This window comes from Ambystoma mexicanum, chromosome 2q (genome assembly GCF_040938575.1).
Source record: "Ambystoma mexicanum isolate Mex_15411 chromosome 2q, UKY_AmexF1_1, whole genome shotgun sequence".
Lineage (NCBI taxonomy): Eukaryota > Metazoa > Chordata > Amphibia > Caudata > Ambystomatidae > Ambystoma > Ambystoma mexicanum.
The window spans coordinates 1,084,394,263-1,084,415,794 of NC_090924.1; the positions used below are offsets into that span (position 1 = coordinate 1,084,394,263).

Consider the following 21,532-nt stretch of genomic DNA (forward strand, 5'->3'; position numbering starts at 1 on the left):
TGCAGTTGTAGGACATGAGCAATTTGCTGAAAGGGACTACTCTCAGGGCTCCCCCGACTACTATAATGTTCCCAACCGACTCTTCTTTCGAGATCTGGAGAGCACCGCTCTCCATTTTCTGGAACCAAAGGGATATATTCAAAGCTTGAATCATTTGTCTGCTGATTCAGGACAAGATAGTTCTGGTCCATTTGGAAAGCACCACCTCAGTTTATGTCAACAGGTAGGGAGGTACCAGGTCCCCCCACCCTGGCCCTCTTGGCTGTGGGTGTTTCGGATCAGTGTTTCATCACTGAATACTTCTCAGAGCGATCCACCTTGCAGGCAAGCAAAACAAAGTGACAGATTTGATAAGCAGGCTGAGCTCAACTTGCTACATTTGGAACTCAATTCTACAGGCACCAAGATATTTTGTGGTGTTGGAGGGAGGGGGTGCAGAGGGTTTGATGTTAGTAGACCTCTTTGGCATTCAGATCAATGCCAAGTGCACCTATATACATCTTAGATGGGGCAAGGATGGGGTCTCCAGGGACGACTTTCATATTAGTTGGAGTGACAGGCTTGTCTAAGCATTTCCTCCTACTCCTGTAAGTCATCAGAAAGTTCAGGCCTTTCAGGCAGTGCTCAATGATCCTGATAGCTCTGTACTGGATCACGAGAGGGTGGTTCTTTGATCTTCTTGTGCTAGCGGTGCAATGTTTGATTCCACTACAAACCAGGTATGACCTATCTCAGAAGCAGTGTATGGTCTTGCATCCCTCCCCTCACTCACTAGCCTAAGCGAGCTGGTTCTTGAGCAACTGATTCTTAAGCAATTGGTGCTTTGTCAGGGTAACATGAGAATAATTAAGGCGGCCAGGAAAGTTCCACTCGTCCACATAAATTGAAGTGGATGGGCTTTTGCCACTGGGTTGTTAAAAAGGTATTAACTGTTTTAGTTCTAGTTAGATGATATTCTCTCTTTGACAGCAAGCACATCTGGTGGACAGCGGCATGCACAGTGACACCTGTAAGACATGCATGGTGGCAAATTGTGCTTACAGGAATTCTGATAAATCTGTGCGTTCTCCAGCCAATCCTTATATAATACAGTTTAGCGCAGCAAAACATTGCATATGAGATGACAGGTGTGGGTGAAGGTCCATATCCATATGTACTGTGCCGCTTTCTCTCCCTCTTCCCTAGGGTTTCACCCCCAAACTCATATGTCTGTGTATGACCCAAGGAGGTGACTGGCTATCAGACAACCATGCAAATGGCTTTTATACAAATCCCGAAATAATTTCCAGATTATTGTCATTAAATAACTGTTTTTCAAGGTATTAAGATTACATAATATGTTGTCTTGATTCTAGAATCACATGTACCAACGTAAACCACAAGAACATGCTGCATATACTTCCAGAGATACCTCTTGGCAGCCCTAACTAAGAATTTACCTTCACCTATTTTGATCATGTGATCCACCCCAATGCAAGGACATAACCATGATAAAACTCAGTGAGAAAAAAACATGGCTTTTGGAACATTCCTGTTCACAGCCCTGCATCTTAACCACCTGAAATAAGAGTAGTGCAGAAAAAGTACTTAACACGGGAAACTGGATGTTCTCTAAAGAAAATACTTCAAATGACTGAGGTAGGCAGTGCAGTATCTGCAGAAATGGTTGTAAGTAAAATATTAAATTGAGAAATGACTGCATGATTTATCCGAATGGTGGGAATTATTTGTAAACTATATAGGTGTGGGGTGGGGTGGGGCAAGGGTAATAGTTAAGATGGGGGGAAAAGAGGGGAGGGTGGATGGTCTCACCCCACATTTTTAGAAAAGAAAGAAAAACATGCAGTCATTTCTCAATTCAATATTTTCAAGGACATCCAGCAGAAGCATCTAGGCTTAGGAATGGACACATACCTGGGAATTCCCAGCTGCTTGGCTCAATTCCTCGCTTGTGTTGTGTAGCCAGAGAGGAAGCGTGACTCAGTCAAGCAGTAGCATGGAAGCGGGAGTAGGGAAATAGTGTTCAGCAGGTCCCTGGAGTGTAGTAGGCCTGCCTTTATAAGTGCGCTCATATCCCTATGTACAAAATGCAAAGATTTCAAGGTTGTAATGAAACCATCAACAAAGCAGAAGTGACTTACTATCCCCACCCAGCAGCCCATGAGCTTCAGTCATGGGAAGGTGGAGTAACAGAGGAAACTGAGGAACTTGATGATGGAGATATTTAAGAAAAGAAACTTCGAGAAAGTATAACCAAAATAGTAGGGTGTAAGTTTAAATGTGATCGTTATATTCCAGTTGTTTTAAAACTAATTCAATAAAAAAGATGTTCTAAAACTAATTAAATAAAGATTTGAAATCCAATCCAATTATGAGCTCCCAAAATAGATGATTATATCATGGTAGCAAATATGCAGCAAGTTCCAAATATCAAAATAGGCAAAACAAAAGTGCCAAATGAAACAACAGTCAGTGTTGGGAAAGTTGCTACTATTGCCAAGGCAAGTCTGTACAAATTACACGAAAAAGAAATTCAACTGCGGAGTTAAATTATTGAACAAGTAAGCCTGATAACAGAATGACATCCAAAGTGAAGGAGGTCCTTATGCACAGTAACTATTTGATGTTTAAATTATCAGTGCAAAGCCGTGGATTTTAGGGAAGCATTGAGAAGAAGAATCTCTCAATATTCAATGATAGAATTGCTCTAATCCCTGTTTTCATCCTGAGTGCCAAAAAGGCTGTCAAATCATTGACAGAGCGTGACACACATCTGATGAGTTTAAGGAATTACATAATTTCTAGGGGTTTTCAGATTAAGGATAGCAAATAGAAACCATTTTTTTAAACTTCTTTTTATTGTTTTCACGTTATATACAGTTACAATGAAAGACATTATCTCCCAAAACTGAACCTCCCCCCTCCCTCTTCCCTCCCTCCTCCGGAAGAGTTCTCATTGATTCCATTGATCTCGGGACTGACTATGAGGTGAATATGTCAGTTATTTTGATGTTGTGCAGGCACCATTGTTCCATATAGTCCGATTGTAGGTACTCTTAAACCCCCTCCCCCCATTCCTTTGTGAAGGAGTCCTTCGATCCGTTTATAATGTGTGTGATCTTCTCCATTGTGATTTGTGACCAGACTTTTTGTAGCCAAGTGAAAATTAGTGGTGGGTCTTGCTTCTTCCAGTTCTGTGCAATTATAGCCCATGCCGCTATGACCAGGCCCATGAAACTTCTCCATTGCGCTTTAGTGTATTTCTTGGCTTGTTGCTCTTTGAGACCGCTTAGCCAGACTTTCTCCCCCAGTTGATCCGCCTCAGGGAACATCTTTTTCATTTCTGAGATCAGTTCTGTCCAGAAACCTTTCACCCCTCGGCAGTCCCACCATATGTGCCTCCACGTGCCAATTTCTGTACAACCTCTCCAGCAGCGGTCTGATGTTGTCGGGTACATGTTGTTGAGCCTCTCTGGTGTGTAATGCCATTGGGTGAGTATTTTTAACCACATTTCCTTGCCATTTTCTGGGCCGCTCGTGTGAGTTTAGGGATGTCTGCCCATAGCGCCTGCCACTGTTGGTTCGAGATTTCTTCCCCCAGTGTTTTTCCCCATTTTTTCATGGAGTCCCATTTTATGTCCTTTTCCTGTGAATTGATGAAGTTGTAGAGTGTGGAGACTAGCTTCCTGTCCCCTGAGTTGGTTATGAGGTATTTTTCGAATGCGTACAGCTCCCTGGTCGCTGCCTGCGCAATGTCTGGTGGTGTTAACCAGTGTCTGAGTTGCTCATATTTGTACCTATCCGCCCTCGTAAGATTCCACATTGATTTGCATTCTGCGAACCTTCTTATTTCATTGTCATTGAACATTTCCCCAATTTTCCTGCACCCTGCCTCTTCCCAATTTCCGAAGGCCCCTTTCTCTAGTCCAGGTGGGAATTGAGGGTTCCTGCAAATGGGCGTGAATGGGGCAGTTGCCGTGGTCATGTTTCCCTTCCACGTTTGATTGTCCCAGACTTTCAGAGTGGCTTTCATGATCTCACTGATTCGTAGGTTTGGGTGTCTGTGTTGCTTGAGTTTCCATAGGAGGTCTTCCAGTGGAGTCCGTGCAACTGCCCTGTCCTGGGTCACCCAGATCGTTCATTGGTCGCCCCCCAACCATTCTTTGAGAACCCATAGTTGCGCCGCACAATAGTAGTTCTTAAAGTGTGGGAGTGCTAATGCCCCCTCTCTGACATGGGTCGTTAGGACGGATCTCGCCACCCTGGGGGGGTTTCTTGTTCCATACAAAGGATGAGATTAACTTTGCCAGTGCCTTAAAGAAGGAGTTAGGGATTGCTATCGGGAGGGCATGAAAATAGTAAAGCAGTTTGGGGAGGGTGTTCATCTTCACTGACTGTATTCTCCCCCACAAAGATATGTTTAGCGGGCACCAACGTTCCAGATCTCTTTTCACTTTAGCAAGTAAAGGGGGGTAGTTTCTTTTGTGTAGTGAGTCCACCCTGTGTGTGAGCGTTATACCCAGATACTTTATACCCTCTTCCGCTAATTTTAGGCCTGTTGTACCATCTCCCTTTCCCAAGATTCTCTGTTCCCAGCTAAATGTAGTATTTCAGATTTGTTCTTATTTATTTTCATGCCCGAGATGTCCCCAAACGCCTCTAGAGTTTGTAAGATACCTGATAATTAATTTGCCGGATCCTCTGATGCTAGTAGCATATCGCCTGTGTAAGCTATCAACTTATGTTGTCTGCCTGCCATCTCAATCCCCTTTATTTCGGTAGATTCCCTTATTTTCATCAGTAGCGGCTCCAAAAAGATAGCATATAGGAGGGGGAAAGAGGGCAGCCCTGTTTTGTTCCCCGAGTGACCCTTACCCGATCTGTGACTTCCCCATTGACTGCTATTCTTATCGATGGGGAGTTATAGTTGGCTTTGACTATGTTTATGAATTGGTTCCCAAATCCCATGTGTTCCAGGGTTTTAAAGAGTATGGACCATTCCACTCGATCGAAAGCCTTTTTGGCATCTAGTGATAGTAATATTGCCGGGGTGTTGGTAATGTTTATTTTTTCTATTAGATGTATAAACCTTCTAAGGTTGTCGTGGGTTTGCCTACCCGGAATAAAGCGGGATTGATCCGGGTTAATTAGTGAGGGTAGAAGCGGGGATAGCCTAGCCGCCAATATTTTTTTAAATATTTTAGAGTCCAGATTGATTAATGCAATGGGTCGGTAGGAGCCAGGGATGGAGGGATCTTTTCCCTGTTTATGGAACACCTGTACCTTTGCTTCATTCATGGACAGGGTTACGTTCCCAGTATCTTTAAATGAGTTAAACAGTCTTGTAAGGAATGGGGTTAGGATGTCCGCAAACCTTTTATAAAAGGGGGCCGAGAAGTCATCCGGGCCGGGTGCTTTGTTGTTAGGAAGATCATCTATTGCCTTCTCCACTTCGTTTTCTGTTATCTAGGAATCTAGTGATAATTTGGCAACTTCTGATATTTTTGGGATGGGGAGTGACTGCAGGAATCTATCCTGGTTATCCTCATCTGGGTGTTCCGATGCATATCGTTTTTGATAGAATACCTTAAATGTTTCCCCTATATCTTTAGTGCGCGTCAGTGTCTCTCCATGTGTGTTTTTGATGTTTCGAATGGTGATAGATTTTAGCTTTGCGGAGAGTGTCTTGCTAGAAGTCTATCTACCTTGTTGGCTTTGATGTAGAATCTTTGTTTGAGGTAAAGGAGGGATTTCTCTGCTTTCTTGTTAGAGGAGTTCCAACTGGCCCTGCGTATGCCTCAGTGCCTTCTTTAAATTTCTGGTGGGGTGGATCATTAGCTCGTCTCGAATCTCTGTTAGTTTGTTTTCAAGTTCTCGTTCCCATCCTTGCCTTTGTTTGTCCCTTGTGGCTTTCAGGGCAATCATGTGTCCCCTGGTTACTGCCTTGAGCGCTTCCCATACAGTTCCCAGTGGGACGTCGCCTGTATCATTGTGCTCAGAGAACTCTGATATTTTATCTCTTAAAGCCTCTCCAATCACCGGGTCAGATAGCAGTTCCTGCGGCAGCTTCCAACGCCATAGGCCTCCCACTTTCCCTGGGGTCGATAGATCTAGCCAAATTGGTTTGTGGTCCGATATTGCGATGGGGCCCAATTCCATACTATGCACCTTACCCAGAATCACTACCGATACCCAGAAATAATCTATTCTCGACATCGTATTGTGAACGTGCGAGTAGTAAGTTTACCCTTTGTTTTGGGCTTTAAGCTCCCTCCATGCGTCGCATAATGCCATACTATCCATCATGTTTTTGAGATGGTCGGATGTGGGGCGCCCTGGTTGTGGGGTCCACACGCACTCCTGTCTGTCTGAGGATGCCATGCCATGTTAAAATCACCCCCCATAAGTATCTCTCCTTTCGCGAACCTCTCCAATCTCCCCATAGCAGCCTTCAGGAAGCCATCCTGGCCCGAGTTTAGGGAGTAGATTGATGCCAGAGTTATCTTGGTGTTGTATCTCTTGACATTGGCAAAAGCAAGCCTCCCTTCCTTGTCTGTCTGCTTGTCTACCAGTACTGCGTCCATTCCCCCCTTTATTGCAATCATTACCCCTGCCCTCTTCCCTGCCACATTCGATTGTGCCAGTACATCGAACCCTCTCAGGCATACTCTCCCCTTGTCCTGGGCTCTAATGTGTGTTTCCTGTAGCAGGAGCACTTCGGCTTTCTCCCTCCTGAGCAAATTCTCTATTTTTTTCCTCTTCACTGGGGAGTTCAGACCCCTTACATTTAAAGTTAAAAATCTGATCCTCCCCATGTCAGCGGCCTGAATTGGCTGTCTTTTTCGCCCGAGTGCTGTGGTCCCAACTCTCTTCCGGAGATTCCCCCCGACCCTCCCCCCGCAAGCTCCCCAACCTTCTCCCCAACTAAAAACCATAAACCAACTTTGATCCCGAGGAGGGCCCAGGTACCTATGGTAGCTAAGGCGTTCCGCCTATTACTCCCTGCCCTCTGTGGACTCGAGATGTTCCTCAGACCTTAGTGTGTGTCTGTTCTCACTCCGCGGCCGTGCCGGTGGAAGCAAAAGATTTTGTTACCCTTCATTGGGTACCGTTCCAGATACCTTGGACGGAAGTTAGGGCCCCTCCGAGGCCCGCCATGTAGATTTCTCTATTCTGCTGACACCGGCTTAAAGTTTCCCCTCCCACTTCGTTTCTTTTTTTGTCCAGCCACTTCCCACCCTCTGCCTCTTTTGCTGATCTCCCATTGCCTTGTTGCCCTCGAATGTTACCTCCTCCGTTGGAATGTCCATGATGTGCAGCCCCTCTTCCCAGGTGATACTCTCTGTTGTTTTCCTTCCCACTCAAACATCAGGCCAAAAGGGAAGGTCCATTTTTACTTTATCTCTTTTGTGGCCAATTCCCTGATCAGAGGGGCCATTTCCCTCCTCTTTTGGAGTTACTGCTGCCAGATCTTGGTAGAGCTGGATGTTCACCCCGTTCATTCTTATTTGATCTGCCTGGTTTTCCTCAAGATTAGTTCTTTCTGCAGGTACGATGAGAGTGCTGCCAGCACCTCTCTGGATCTTTCCCCTGGTGCGCCTGTGCGTTTTGGGCCCACTCAGTGGATACGGTCAATGCCTATGGATTCGGCTTCATGTGCTTCAATGATATCCCTGAACACTTCCTGAACTGCTTTCTTTAGGTCTTTGTCCAGGACTGATTCTGGCATATTGTTAATGCGAATGTTGATCCGCGGGACCTGTTTTCTAGATCTTCACACTGGATCTCCAGGTTATGGGTTAGTCTCACTAAGTGCTCTTGAGTTTTGCTGTATTGTAGTGCCTCCTCTTCCACATTTTGCACTATTTTCTCTAGTGTGTCTGTCCTATCCTCCAGGTTGACTATATCATGTTTAATGTCTTGGACTGCCTGCTTCATGTCATTCCTTATTGTAGCGAATTGATCCTGCACTGTCGACATGAATTTGTCTTGCAGCTCCATGAACCAGGTGTGCATATTCTCCTTTGATGGTGTTTGGCTACCAGAGGTGGCGTGGATGGAGTCTGTTGTTGTGTCTTCCTGTGACCTGCCCCTGGTAGTCACCAGGGTATCGGACGCCCACAATTCTAGGATGCTTGTGTCTTGTTTAGGAGGTTGTGGGTTCTGTTGGGACACCCCCCTTTCCCTTTCGCCTTGGACATAGCCCCCTTTACGTGACTGTGCTGCTGTGTGCCTACTTTCCTCCCTTCCTTTGTGTGGCACGCGTGCAGCTCCCCTGGTGATGATACCTCCGCTGACCTCCCCCTGTTTTATTGGCGCAGGCCCGTTTGACTGCCGATTCTGGTGTAGTGTCCTGGGTCCTGTGGTAGGCTCTGATTCTCCCCACTTGATTGAGGCCCCGGGTATGAGTGATTCTCTGCTAGGCAAGTGACTTGTGGCACAGATTGACCAAACTTTCCCCTCCTGTCTTCTCCCCCCGTGTTCTGCTGTTGCTCCTGTGTGCGTGATGTGGCGGGGGGGTACTCCCCTCCCTCCCCCCGTTGCCACTGGGGTGCCAAGCCTTGTTTATACTCACAGTGGGGTGCAAGGGTGTCTTCCCCACTGCAAGTAATCCTCTTGACCAGTTGCCCATTTACTGGGAGTAGAGGGGGCGCGGGGAGCCTCTCACCTGTGGGACCGCTTCATTGGTCTCATCCGCTGGTGTCTCCCTCCTCAGGGCTGGGCGTGCATCCGTAGTCGTCCTGCTCTGCCTCTTAGCCAAGTACCCAGCCCCATTTGCGACGTCGGAGCTGGAGGCACATTCTTTTTGCCCTCACACGCCGTCCACCGACCTCTGTTCCTGCTCGTTGGAGGGCTCTGTGGCGCAGAAGTCCTCGCCTTGGGTTCCCCGCTGTCTCCGCTCTCAACCTCCTCTGTGCCGGTCCCGTTACACCTTGTGCGGGAGGGGGAGGTCTTACGGCGCGTTCGTGCTGCGAGTGAAGCTCGATTCCCAACCGCCTCGCTGCCGTTCCCCGCTGTCCCACCGAGGAGCCTGCTGTGTCCTTTTCTGGCTGTGTCGGCTGCTGCTGCAGTCCCTACGTGGCCTCCCTCTTCCTCCAGACCGTGCGGGGTATGGTGCTGCTCCGGTGGGGGAGGGGCGCTCTGCACAGGCTGCGTCGCCCTCCTGTACTCGTCTGGGGCGAGATCACTTCCAGACCTTGTCCTAAGCCTCTGGACGTGGTTGCCGGCAAGAAATCGGGGCTGGTACCCTCCGGTACGAAGCTAAGTGTGGTGCTGTAGTAAGGCCCGGCAGGAGCGAGACTCACACATGTCTCCCTGCGCCAGCGGCCATCTTGGAATCCATTTCTTTTAAGATCCTGATAAGTGTGACGGGGCGTTCACCACTAATAACCACTCTGACCTTGTGTGTCAATTTAAGGGTGTTTATTGAAAAATACGAATAGTTTGGCTGAGGTATTCTTAGTTATTTTCGGGGCGGCCAAATAGGTTTTAGGGATCTTTGGCACTATGGCCATCCCTCTCTAACTACTTCCCACCGATTTACCCCCTCCCTAGCCCAAGCATCCTTAACTGGGATATTGGTTTTAACGAACAGTTAGACCTATCAATCTGTTTCTTCCTTATATTAAGTGCGACTTCCCTAAGGCGTTGGCTGACTGTCTACCTAGGGATGTTCACTCTTTCCCTAAAGTGGCCCTGCTTAATCTACGGATGTGATATGGATGGTACCTTCTTTCAATCTGTTCCACCGAATTGCTACACACATGCACACTCTCACCTGTCCCTCCTCTGTCTATTGGTCCCCAAAAATGTTCTCCTCCCACCACTCTAGTATCCCTTGGATCTTGCACTGTGCTTTCCTACCTCCACCTTTTAAAGTTACCTCTCCTACTGTTTCTCAATTCCTCCACTCACTACTGTCATTACCACCTACTACCTCTGATGTACCACTATTCTACTCCCTCTGTTGTTATCTTCACCTCCCTTCTTCCTTACGCTACCTCCTTACCCCTACTAATCCTCTGCTATGACTGCCACCTCCCTGCTCCTACTACTACTGCCTCTCACTACTATCACCTTTCTATTGTTACCTCTCACTACTACTGCTCCCACTCTACTGCTACTACTACCACCTCTCCTCTCTCTAGTCTCACTCTTTATGGTTGCTGCTGCTGCTACTACTACTTAATAAGACTACCTCTCCCTCAAACTACTACTCCACTACCTTCTCTTTCCTCCTACTCTACAGCTACTCCACTCACTCCTTACTATCAAGCACAAACACTCCACTGAGTCCTATGTGGTTTATCCTCTGCACTCCTGCCCCACTCTCCTCCTCTGGTCTCTTGGACATCCTCCACCTCCTGTCCTCACCCAACTCACCCATCCTAAACCCATCCCAAGCTTCCCTTTAAATATCCTCCCCTCAGGATTGGGCAACTTACCTTGAGCAATAGCTTACCTTGCTTCCAGATGTGTGACTGGGGAAGGGTCTTTGGTGGCGGCTTGTAAGCCCCACCCACTCCTTCCATGCTCTTTCTTCATTCCCTGTATGCAAAATGGGGCAATCCATAGAGGACCGTTGCCCCTTCCTTCCCACAGTGATATTCCTACAGCTGGCTCTGCCTTTTGTCTGGCGGCCGGTGTAGTGCCATCCACTGCATCCCACAGCAGCATCTTCCGGGTTGTGGTGTGGGTCGCCAAGGCTACACCACCTGCATCTCCCGCACCGCCGCTGAAGGTAAGAAGGGATTGGGAGGGGTTCTGTCTGCCAGCTCTTAGGCATCCTGGGGTTGTTCAGGGTCGGGCTAACTGCTACCCTTGACATGGCCGTGTAAGTGGCCCTGTCACATAAGGCATGAAAGCAAGCAAAAAGACAGCACGACAAAGAGTGAGGTGATAAGGGGAGGAGGAGAAGAACATCCAGAAACAAAAAACTACTGTACTAGGCCTGGCGAACTAGGCCTAGTGCATTCTAGGTAATGTAAGTGTGCAGACAGAAAGTGAAAGAGAGGGGGGAGGGAAGAAGTGTGCCCAGTCCAGCCGGGCCCTGGGTTACGTGCAGAGAGGTTACCCTTCTCATGGAACTAATTCCAGAGGTGCAGTAGGGGTGAGCAGAGTGCAGAGGCCTGCAGGCAAGTGCAAGGACTGGCGGGGGAGCCTGCGACCTGTGTGGCTCTGGAGTTGCACCAGGCGACTAGTCAGCAAAACGGAGCGGAGTGGGGAAGAGCAGTAGGAGGGAAGTAGGTGGAATATAGAGGAGGTTAGCAAGGAAGAGGGAGAGAGAACGAGAAGTGGAAGGTCTTGAGGAGTTTCCAGAACTTACGTAGATCAGGCTCAAGGCAGAGAGAGGCAGGGAGGTTGTTCCAGAGAGAAGCACCTGCTGAGGATAATAATCTACCCCCAAATCTCTGTTTGGAAAAACATCTCACCTGCAGAGAGTTGTAACAGTATGAGCGGAGGGCTCTAGAAGGAGAGGATTTAGGGAGAGAGAGTTGTAGATAGTGCAGACCCTGGCCCCAGGAAGCCTTGTGGACAATGCAGAGGGTCTCGAACTTGATCCTTGCAGCCACGGGGAGCCAGTGGAGGGATTTCAGTGCTGGAGAGATGCGGTCCCTGGGCTTGAGGCCAAGGATAAGTCTTGCAGTTCTGTTCCGGATGAGTTGTAGAGGTCGGAGAGTAGAAGTAGGAAAAAAGAAAAAGAGACTGTTGCAGTAGTCCAGTCTAGAGAGAACCAGGGCTCTTTAGACGGTTAGCCTCTGGGGGAAAGTGAGAAAAGATAGAATGCCTCTGAGGAGGTGTAGCTGATAGTGTGATTATTTAGACATGTCCGAGATGTGAGAAGAGAAGGAGGGAGTGGAGATGAAGATGACCCCCAGATGTTTGGCCATGTTTTTTTTTTAAACATTTTTTATTAATTTCATTCAAACCAAACAACAATACAAACAAACCCAACACGCAGTGCAGTTTACAACAATTCCATTAAACACCATTTGTATTTCCATTTTGCCACTGCTCCCCAAGTCCCACCCTCCATTATGAGCCTATTTGTACTTCGCATTCAGTATCTGCTACATGTGGCCGGGTCTCACTATCCCCGGATTCCGTTGGGTCCGATATAGATCCGAACAGTTCCGCTATTAATAATTTCCATGCCATCAAGGTACCCACTTCTTCCTCCCCACTCATGCTGCTTGCCTCCTGCCATACTACCGTTTCGCCCTCCGCCCATTTCTGTAACTCCTTCCACCATACCGCCACCCGTGGCTTGTGGCACTTCTTCCATCCCATGGCGATCCTCCGTTTTGCTAGCATGTATGCCAAGTTTCTCAGTTTCTCAACATGTTTAAGTTTCTGTGGTCTGGGGAACCCTCCCAGCAAGCAAGCCCAGGCCATGTCTATGACGAGCGCGACCCCTTTTGTCGCTAATTTTTGTGCTACTTCACCCCAGAAACATTCGATTACTGGGCATGACCAAAACATGTGTGTCATGTCAGCGTTTTCCATGTCGCACTTAGGGCACGCCTGTCGCCCAGCGTTTTGGAACTTGGATATCCTCAGAGGGGTCATGTATGCTCTATGCGTTATGTACAGCTGTATTTGTTTAAGTCTGGTGTTTCTTGACACTTTCTTGTGATATCCCAGGGCGAGTTCCCACATCCATCTCCCATTGGGGCCCCCACCTCCCAATCAAGTCTCAAATGTGTCAATTCCTTCCCCACCTTGGTCATCACCACCTCATACAATCTAGAAATCTCATGCCCCCCTTCCGATATGTCATATATTGCCCCCACAGTAGCATCTGGTTTCTCTCCCAACACTGTTTCAGGCCACGTTTTCCGAATTTTCTGAACCATCCTATGGTATGTAACATATTGATCAGTATGTAATCCCACCTCCTCCCCAAGTTCTTCGAAATCTCTAATGGTCCCCTCTTGCCAGATGTCCCCTAACGTTACCAGCAGCACTGATTCCCAGTAGGTTCTGATAATCACCCTCAGCTGCTTGTCCCCTCCTGCTAAAGCGACCAGCGGTACTTGCGGGGAGCACGGGAATGGGTCCTCCATCATCCGACACGCTCGATGCCACATTTTCCACCCCAATATCATCATCCTAGGGCGCGCCTTCATATATGTCTCAGGCAACCATATAATTTCCCTCAAGTAAAATGGGGTACAAACCTGCCCAAACAACCTATGTTCAGGGGTCACTTCGTCTGAGAGCCAATTGGCCACATATTGTAATTGACTTCCTACATAGTAGACCTCAAAATTGGGCAGCCTGATACCCCCTTTTCGTAGAAGTTCTGCAACTTCCATAGCGCTACTCTATTCCGGGTACCATGCCATAGGAAGTCCCTGCACACACTATTCAGTTTAGCAAAGAACTTCTTGGGTATCATATGTGGGATATTACTAAAATAATGTAAAAGCCTAGGTAGGACCACCATCTTAAGCATTGCCCCCCGTCCCATCATAGCTAGGGGCAGCTTCTCTCAAAACTTCATGCATTTCCGGATTTCCTCAACAGCTACCTGCTTATGTTCCTCTACTGCGATGTGATACACATCTATGCCAAGGTAACAGAAAGAACCAATCACCCATGGTATCTGTAACACCGGTCCCCTTATAGCTACCTAGCGGGAATATACTAGATTTTTGAGGATTTACCGCTATGCCGGACAACCCCACGTACGTCTCCATCACTTCAAGGATATATTGAAGATTCTCTTCAGGGTATTTCAAGTATAGTAATAAATCATCCGCATATAAGGATATTAGATGCCGCTTCCCCCCAACCTCAATACCTATCGTATTGTTGCCTGAGGTATATCGCTAGGGGCTCCAGGGCCAGAATGTAAAGCATCGGGAACCAGGGGCACCCCTGCCTGGTTTGGGCCATGTTTAATCATCGTTAACAGGTTGACATAAAGCATCATAACAATGTAAATGACATCATATGGTTTATAATATAGTCCAGGGTTATCATTCTGGGATAAAAATTGAATAAAATGTTCGCGTTCTGCAAGGAATTTGGGAATTTCGCCCTTAAGAGTAGCTTCAATCTTGCACATAACCACCACATACCACAATTTCACCCACGATTCCTTTATATAAGGTGTGGTTGGCGTCTTCCAATTACGCACCAGCATTACTATAGCCTCAACCAAAAAGTGCGTAAGCAATCTAGCCAATTATTTTGCCAGCTTGAAGTGCCCTTCCAGGTCTGTCGGCCCCTTTCAATATTAAAGCACACTGTCAGGGTCCCATGGGCTCAGCTGTTTTAGTTCTCGGCCCTACAGCACTGTACAGTCCTGTGTATTTTCTGGCCCTTGACAGTCCAACACAGATAGCAAAGAGATTTTAATTTTGAATCCAGTGCTTGGCTTCTAGAAGCACCTCAAGACCTTCTCTTTTCTTCTGCCTTCGCTCCCCCTCTCCCCTGCTGATCTGTTCTCTCTTGGCACTGTGCACCTGGCCACCCTCTGTCCTTCGGGTCCAGGTACCTGCTCACCCTGCCACCCTCCCGCACTGCCTCTGGGCCACCCCTTGCACTGGGGTCTGTATCTGTACCCATACAGCCACCTCCTTTGTCTTCCTGCACTTATCAGACCTACCCTGTCTGCTGCCTTAAACCTAGCACTTGCAAATTCCTGGCTGCATTACCACTGTTTGCTACCTTTATTATTTATTTATTGTTATTTATGTTTCTCCTCTTCTCCTTCGTACTTTCCACTTCTCCCTCCTTCCATGCACTTTTCCCCTCCCCCTTTCCCATGCACTTGCGCGTTCTCAATGTCACTGGGCCTAGTAAGATTGCTGTTTTGTTCTCCCCTGTTCCCCTCCCCTGCCTTGCTTTGTCACGCTCTGAATCACTTGTGTACGAGCGCGATAGAAATAAAATATCAATCAATCAATCAAAGAGGGGCAGAGGAGGGGATTTAAATGTAATTATGACACAGGTAGTATACCTCAGTGGCAACGCGCTCGTCTTGGAAGCAAGACGACAGAGCAACACAATTTCGAATCCCGGGTCTGCGCTTACAAACCTTCGGTATTAAGCGTGTTATAAAAAAACTATTATAATTATAATTAGCCCGATTCCAGATAGGTCAAAGGAGCAATAACCCTACTCTAGCTCACAGGTGATTATTACCTTGCATATTGTGGAGATCCATGAAATCCAACATATCCAAGGTCACCTGGTCCATTAACAATCGAGGGAGGCAAAGGATCTCTGGGAACAGGGGAGCGCTGCCCGGTCGGTGAGGTGACCCCCTGGAGACAATAGAAGGGAGATCCCACAGAGCTCCACCAGCCCTTTTTTGATTTAGCCCAAGAGGTCAGACAGTGCCTAAAGTAATGGAAAAACGCCAGGGCTGCCGAGGGGGAAATATTCTGAATGGGTGGTGTGAATAAGGCTTCATCCCTAATTCCAGAGCCCAGACGTGCTATAGATCAGCATAGAGGTAGCCCTGTGTAAACCCATCGCAAATTCAGGGTTTTCCATGCATGATATTAAAGAGGACTATTTACTTTTGTTCAGTGTGCAGTGCCAGGTGCAGGCACGAGGCAGGAATGACAGATTGGTGCACGCTGGATGCGCTGGCTCTGACCTGGAGGCAAACAAAAAAACATACAGAAGACACCACATCTATATGCAGCAAGCACTTGTGCTTTGCGCAATGCTGCCTGCAGAAGATAAACTTACAAGAGTACTGGGATGCCGAAGGTCCTGGTCCACAAGATGCCATGTGGACATAGTTTGATATCAATATGGCTGACTGGGTACTTGTAATTTCTGCCTGTGAAGGCCATGGCTAAGACTGTTCCTCACTCATAAAAAAGGCACAACACTAATAGGAAACCACGCACACCAGCCACACTAATGTGGCAGTGGCAGAACCATTGAGCCAGGGCAATTACAACCCATGATGCTAATGGGAATAGGAACCTTTGAATCAGGGCCCTTATTAGGACTATCAGTCGGCATAAAAGGAGACAAGAACCTCCTGACTGTGTGAGAGTTAGACCAATTTTCTCTATCCTGGAGAGCTAAAGGAGAGCAGAAGCTGTATTGGCCAAATTAAGTTAGCCTAGAGAGATAAATCTTGGAACCAGGAAAGCAGGTCCTGTGTTTTCCAAGCCAAGCGGGTCAACCACAGGCAGGGAGTGTGGAAGGGAGTTGGCTAAGTTTGTTGAGCCACAGCTTAAGAGAAGCAAGTTTGTGGGGATAGACGAGGTGGAGAGGCCTGCTGAGAATCTGTGCATAGAGACTGGCAGAGGGCATAACGGCGAATGACAAAGGGTGAGGTGGGAGGTGCAGCAGGAGGAGCGAGTGGAGAAGAGAGATGAGAAGAAGAGGAATGTGACTGCAGAGGAGGTGGAGGCAAACAAAAGTGAATGCCACATCGGTGGAGGAGAGAACATTAAGTGGGGATATGAGAAAGCGGAGGAATGGACGTTAAGAGGTGATGCAAAAAAAGAGATGGTGGCAAAGGAGAGCTGGTGGAAATAAAGAAATGAAGGAAAGGGGGAAAAATGGTGGAACGATGTGAGGATTTCTAGGAGGAACAGAGAAGGCAGACCAAGGGAATGAATGTGTGAGAAAAAAGAGAACAGGAGGAGGAGGAGAAAGAGAGCGATTAGGGACATGTGACTGCTTTCAAAACCCTGATACAGAAGAAGTTAATACAGTGGTGAAGAAGCACAAGGTTACCAGCCCAGGCCCATCTGCAATACCTGGCTTTGTCTCCAGGAGGGAATGCCCAAACTAACTTTGATTTACAGTTTTAACATTCCCCAGCACCTGACCTCATCAGAACTGGTACCATGTTGTGGTATCAAGTAGGAGAGTGTAGGTGGACTAAGACCAATCCTGACCATGTCAAAACCAATACCAACCTAATCTGAGGCAAGAAAGACCGAAAGGCAGCCAAGAAAAAAGTCTGGGGCACTATAAATCCCAGAGACTGAGTGGCTGTTTCTGCTAGGAGGCGGATCCAACCAAGAGGTAGCGGGAAAGAGGGAAGTGCTCACTGACACACAGAAAGCTGTGACAGTTTGTAATAGCCTAACACCCTGCCAGCCTGAATCTAATGCCTGTTCAGTGGCCTTTTGTAGAAATAAAACCTAGAAATAAAGATATATTTGCACTTGTGCTGTCTGTTGATCCACAGCCATGACACTACTCATAGGCTAAATGAGACTAGTAATATAACAGGGTGATTCCAACATGGGTGTGTGTTTAAAAACAGTTAACCTTTGCTATTTATTGATCTAAACCATGCTAATGTATTGAGTGGTGCTACTTCTGTAGCGTACATGCTGATAAAATCAAAACCTGTGAAAAAAGGAGTACCAAATGGGTTGGCAGTCTGTGGCTTTATGGTGTCTATGGTGCCAAGATTATGAATGTTTGTTTTGATAGATAATTTTATTGGAGCTATTCTGGTCTCATTAATTCAGAGCACTTTCCACTTAGCCAATGATTGGCAGCGGGTGTAGGATGAAAGCTTAGCATTACCTCACAGAGAAGAAACTGAACAGGGATGAGCAAGTAGCTCATTTGATACCATTTCACTAATTACCCATTTAACCTAATCTAATGTATTTGTATTTATGAAATTTTATATAGCGCTTTAAGCCAAAGCGCTTTACATGAAACAGGAATACATAAGAAGCAATATAGTACAATTCATGAGTCAAAAAACCGAGAACAATATGCAGAACAATTTGCCAAGATCATTAGAATTGTACCTGAGTCAGGTATAGCAGGTGGGGAAGTGGTAGAGAGCTGTCAGGAGGGAGATTGAAGAAGGTGGGATTTTAAGGAGGAGCGGAAAGATGAAAATGAGGAGATGGAGCGGATAGGGAGGGGGAGAGAATGCCAGTCGGTGGGGCAAGGAGCTGGAAGGAGCGGAAACGGGAAGGGACACAAGGCGCGGGTTGGACAGTGAGTAGGAAGTGAACAGCAGAACGGAGGGGGAGGCAGTGTAGAATGAGAGGAGGGAGGAAAGGTAGGGAGGGGCAAGTTCATGAAGGGATTTGAAGATGAGACAGAGGAAGTTGAATTTGAGTTGGGAATGAAAGGAGACCCAGCCAATTGAGAAGAGTGAAGATGAGATGGAGTCATGAGGGGAGAGGGAACAGAGAGTACGGATTGCAGAATGGTAGAGGTATTTAAGGGGGGCAAGATGTGAGCTGGGGGGGCCAAAGAGGAGAGCTGAACAGTAGAAGAGACGAGAAAAGATGAGGGAAGAAATTAGGAGTTTTGTGGCGTGAAAGATGAGGGAAGATCGGATTTAATGAACGTTGTAGAGATGGAAGCGACAAGCGCGGGAGGTAAGAGAGATATGGTGAGTAAAGAAGAGGTTTGAGTCGAAGTGGAGGCCGAGATTGCGGCTAAAGGCAAGTTTGGGGAGTTGTGCAGGGGGAAAGAGGATGGAAGGAGGGGGGAGGAAGTGTGCCCGCAGGAAGGAATAAAGCTTCAGTTTTGTCAGTATTTAGGGTAAGAAAGTGGGAGGACATCCGGGATTTGATAGCAGTGAGACAGGAAGAGATTTTGAGGTGGATGCCTGGAGTGAAGGAAGAGAAGGAGAGGAAGAGGTGGGTGTCATCGGTGTAGAAGTGGTGAGAGATACCAAAGGAAGAGATGATTGGGGCTAGGAAGGAGGTATAGAGCGAGAAGAGAAAAGGGCCAAGCACAGAACCTTGGTGAACGCCGAAGTCGAGGGTGTGTGTTAGGTCTTTGTGTAACTCGAGAACAAATGGACCCATTTCCTTTGTGACAGAAATGGTGGAAATCCTGTTTCTTCAAAAAATGGTAACCAGTTGAGCAACGTTTTGTGAAGAATAGAGACCAATTTGTGTATTTTTTCCAAAATGTGGTGCTGTTACAAATTCCCAATGGATCGGACGCCCTGTTCCAATGCTTAATTAATTAATTTGGTCCAATCACCAAGTTTAGAAACTGAGATGTGGCTTGAGTGTGTGGCACGATGTAAAGGCTCATGATTAGGAATGGTTGATCAAAGCCTGTACTATTCAGTCAAAAGCAATTGGCATGCTGGTATGTGTTTCTCTTTTCCTTGAAAAATATTCACCTAAAAGTGCAAGCATGCAAAGTGTGGTTTGCTAAAAACCCACAACACAGTTGGCAAATTAGAATTTGACCACTCTGACCTGGGATATGATACCTGTAGTTCTGCTGTGTTGGACCTCTTGAGCGATTAGTGTTGAACCCCATCCTCATTTTCCTAATTGAATGCAGAATTATGCATGATGGTTGTGTTATGTTAGTGTGCAGGTATTGAAACAAGAATTATGTCATTTTTTGGCCAACGTTTTCAAAAGATGTTTGCTCAATAAAGATTCAAAAACCAAGTGTAATACTAAAGAGAGGCGGTTAAAAGTAAAAAAAATAATCTTTTCTTTTTTTGATGTTTTTAAATTTTTTGTGACATGGATTTGTGAAATCATGATAGAAGGACAGTGTAATGGGTCTATTATCTCTGGATATTTTTATAAACCATCTGCTTTTATTGCACTAATCAGCATAATTGTCTTTTATACATATATGTATATAGTAACCATATGTTTCCTTTTTTAAAGGATCTTACATTTTCACTTGAGGATTACAAGCTGAAAGTTTTGCAATCAAATGAACTTCTCGAACAAGAGAAGAATCTAGTAATTGAACTGCAGCAGAAGATTGAATCCCAGGAAGCTCGGTATGAAGCTCAGTTGTCTCAAGAGCGAGGCAGAAATGCAGAATGTCAGGTAATCCTTGAAGCAGAGAAGGTTCGGACTGCTGAGCTCAGCACTGCTCTAGAGCGAGAGAAAGAGCTGTGCATCCGGCTTCAAACAGGTGAAGGCAAGGACCACAATGGTTCTCATGATGCACACAGCACCTTACTCAAAGAGTTGCAGAGTCAACTGGAAGAAAAGCATAGTCGCATAGTGGAACTTGTCACCGAGATGGAGGCCCAAAGACTGGACTCCCTGCAAAGGGGTCAAAGGTTAGAAGACGAAGGGCTTTCATGTAAAAAAGCGCTGCTTTCAGAACAACAAGCTAACAGAACTGCACAGAAGAAAATAGGAGAATTACAGTCAAGGGTGGAAGAACTTCAGTGGATGCTAGAGGAGAAACTGCAGCAGTTACAGAAAATGCAGGAACAGGATAGTTTGTTGCAAGAAAGACTCCAAAACCTGCAGAGTAAGGAAAGAGATGGTACAAAGCTAAACCAGAATGAATCGGAACTAGAAAATGTAGATTCTAATGTGGTGAGTATGACTTACTCCTAATTGCTCAAATGCAAGCACTTGTTTAAGAACAGAAATATGTTCATGAACTTTCAGTGTCCTTGAATTCCAGGGTGGTGTTTAATTGAAGCTATATTAGACCTTATTATCTCGAGATCTAAGGCTTCCTCTCCAGTGGTATGTATGGAATTATTCCTTTCTTATATGTAGGACCTGCCTCACTCTAGACCCGTCCATCATCAATTCATTTGCTGGTGTTCCTGGACTCAAAGCACAGTTTGTCTCTTCAGTGCTACATAGCCCTTGAAAATAGAGTTGCAGGCATAGGATTTGTGTTGTTTATCAATTCTCCAACGCTGTTCTTTGTGGACCCACACTGCAATGTAGGATCATCCCGCTAGATTGTTCTTTACAGTGGGTTGTAAATCTGTTGTTGTTTGAACTGTTTACTTCAACCCATTTTGGATTCAGGCTTCTCATGCTGTTAACATTAGAATGGTTCAGTCCCCAAAATGTCTGGGAATCTCTTTCCTCTATTGTACTACTGGTTTTCTGAACACTAGAGTTCTGCTTCTCCTTCCTCCCTTTGTTTAATATGCCGGCCTCTACTACTGATTCCCAACTTCAACAGAAGAGGACACCTTCTCAGGATACAAGGGCATATGCTGGGACATGATAAAAATCATCCTTACCTGATTTTGCTGCCACAATATAGTCATTTTTCACTTCAAATTGGGACTGGGAGCCTGCCACAAATAACCAGTCTGAATCCCAAAGTAGGTCCAGGGGTTTTCAGTATAAATTTTTGAAGAAACTAAGTGGTTGTCAGTTCTTAAAAAGGATCTTTGTAACCTACCTGGTTCTTTGGGAAGTTTGACTCTAGGGCGGTCTGTCTCTCTCTCTCTCTCTCTCTCTCTCTCTCTCTCTCTCTCTCTCTCTCTCTTCCCCCAGCTCCCAGACTTCAGCTCCATAACCCAGGCGTCCCTAATGGATGTTAATTCTATTAAATGGTGCCACCTGCCTGTGTGTTTCTAGCTGGGACTAATGGTGTGTTCTCTAAGCCGATGGCTGCCTGTCGTCCCTCACACACTGTTTCACCTGTGATGTGATTCTTATCACCTCAATCTCCAGAGCCCTCCCCGCCCCACATCAACCCCAGGGGAGTGACCAAAACCCCCTTAGGGGCTGTGACAGGAATAGAGATGGGGAAGAGCATATACCTGTCAATGTGCATCCCTAAAGGGAGCAGGCAATCAACCCACTGATAT

General features: G+C 46.5%; 1 protein-coding gene across 4 annotated transcripts in view; it reads left to right on the forward strand.

Annotated features, from left to right (window-relative positions):
• The window catches only part of AKAP9 (A-kinase anchoring protein 9), a 2,953,299-nt gene that overhangs the window by 2,524,674 nt on the left and 407,093 nt on the right, over window positions 1-21,532 (forward strand). For all 4 annotated transcript variants that reach the window (XM_069648423.1, XM_069648424.1, XM_069648425.1 and 1 more), the window contains one exon: window positions 19,614-20,285. In XM_069648423.1, coding sequence (XP_069504524.1) covers window positions 19,614-20,285 — 672 coding nt within the window. The remainder of the gene's footprint in view (window positions 1-19,613; window positions 20,286-21,532) is intronic.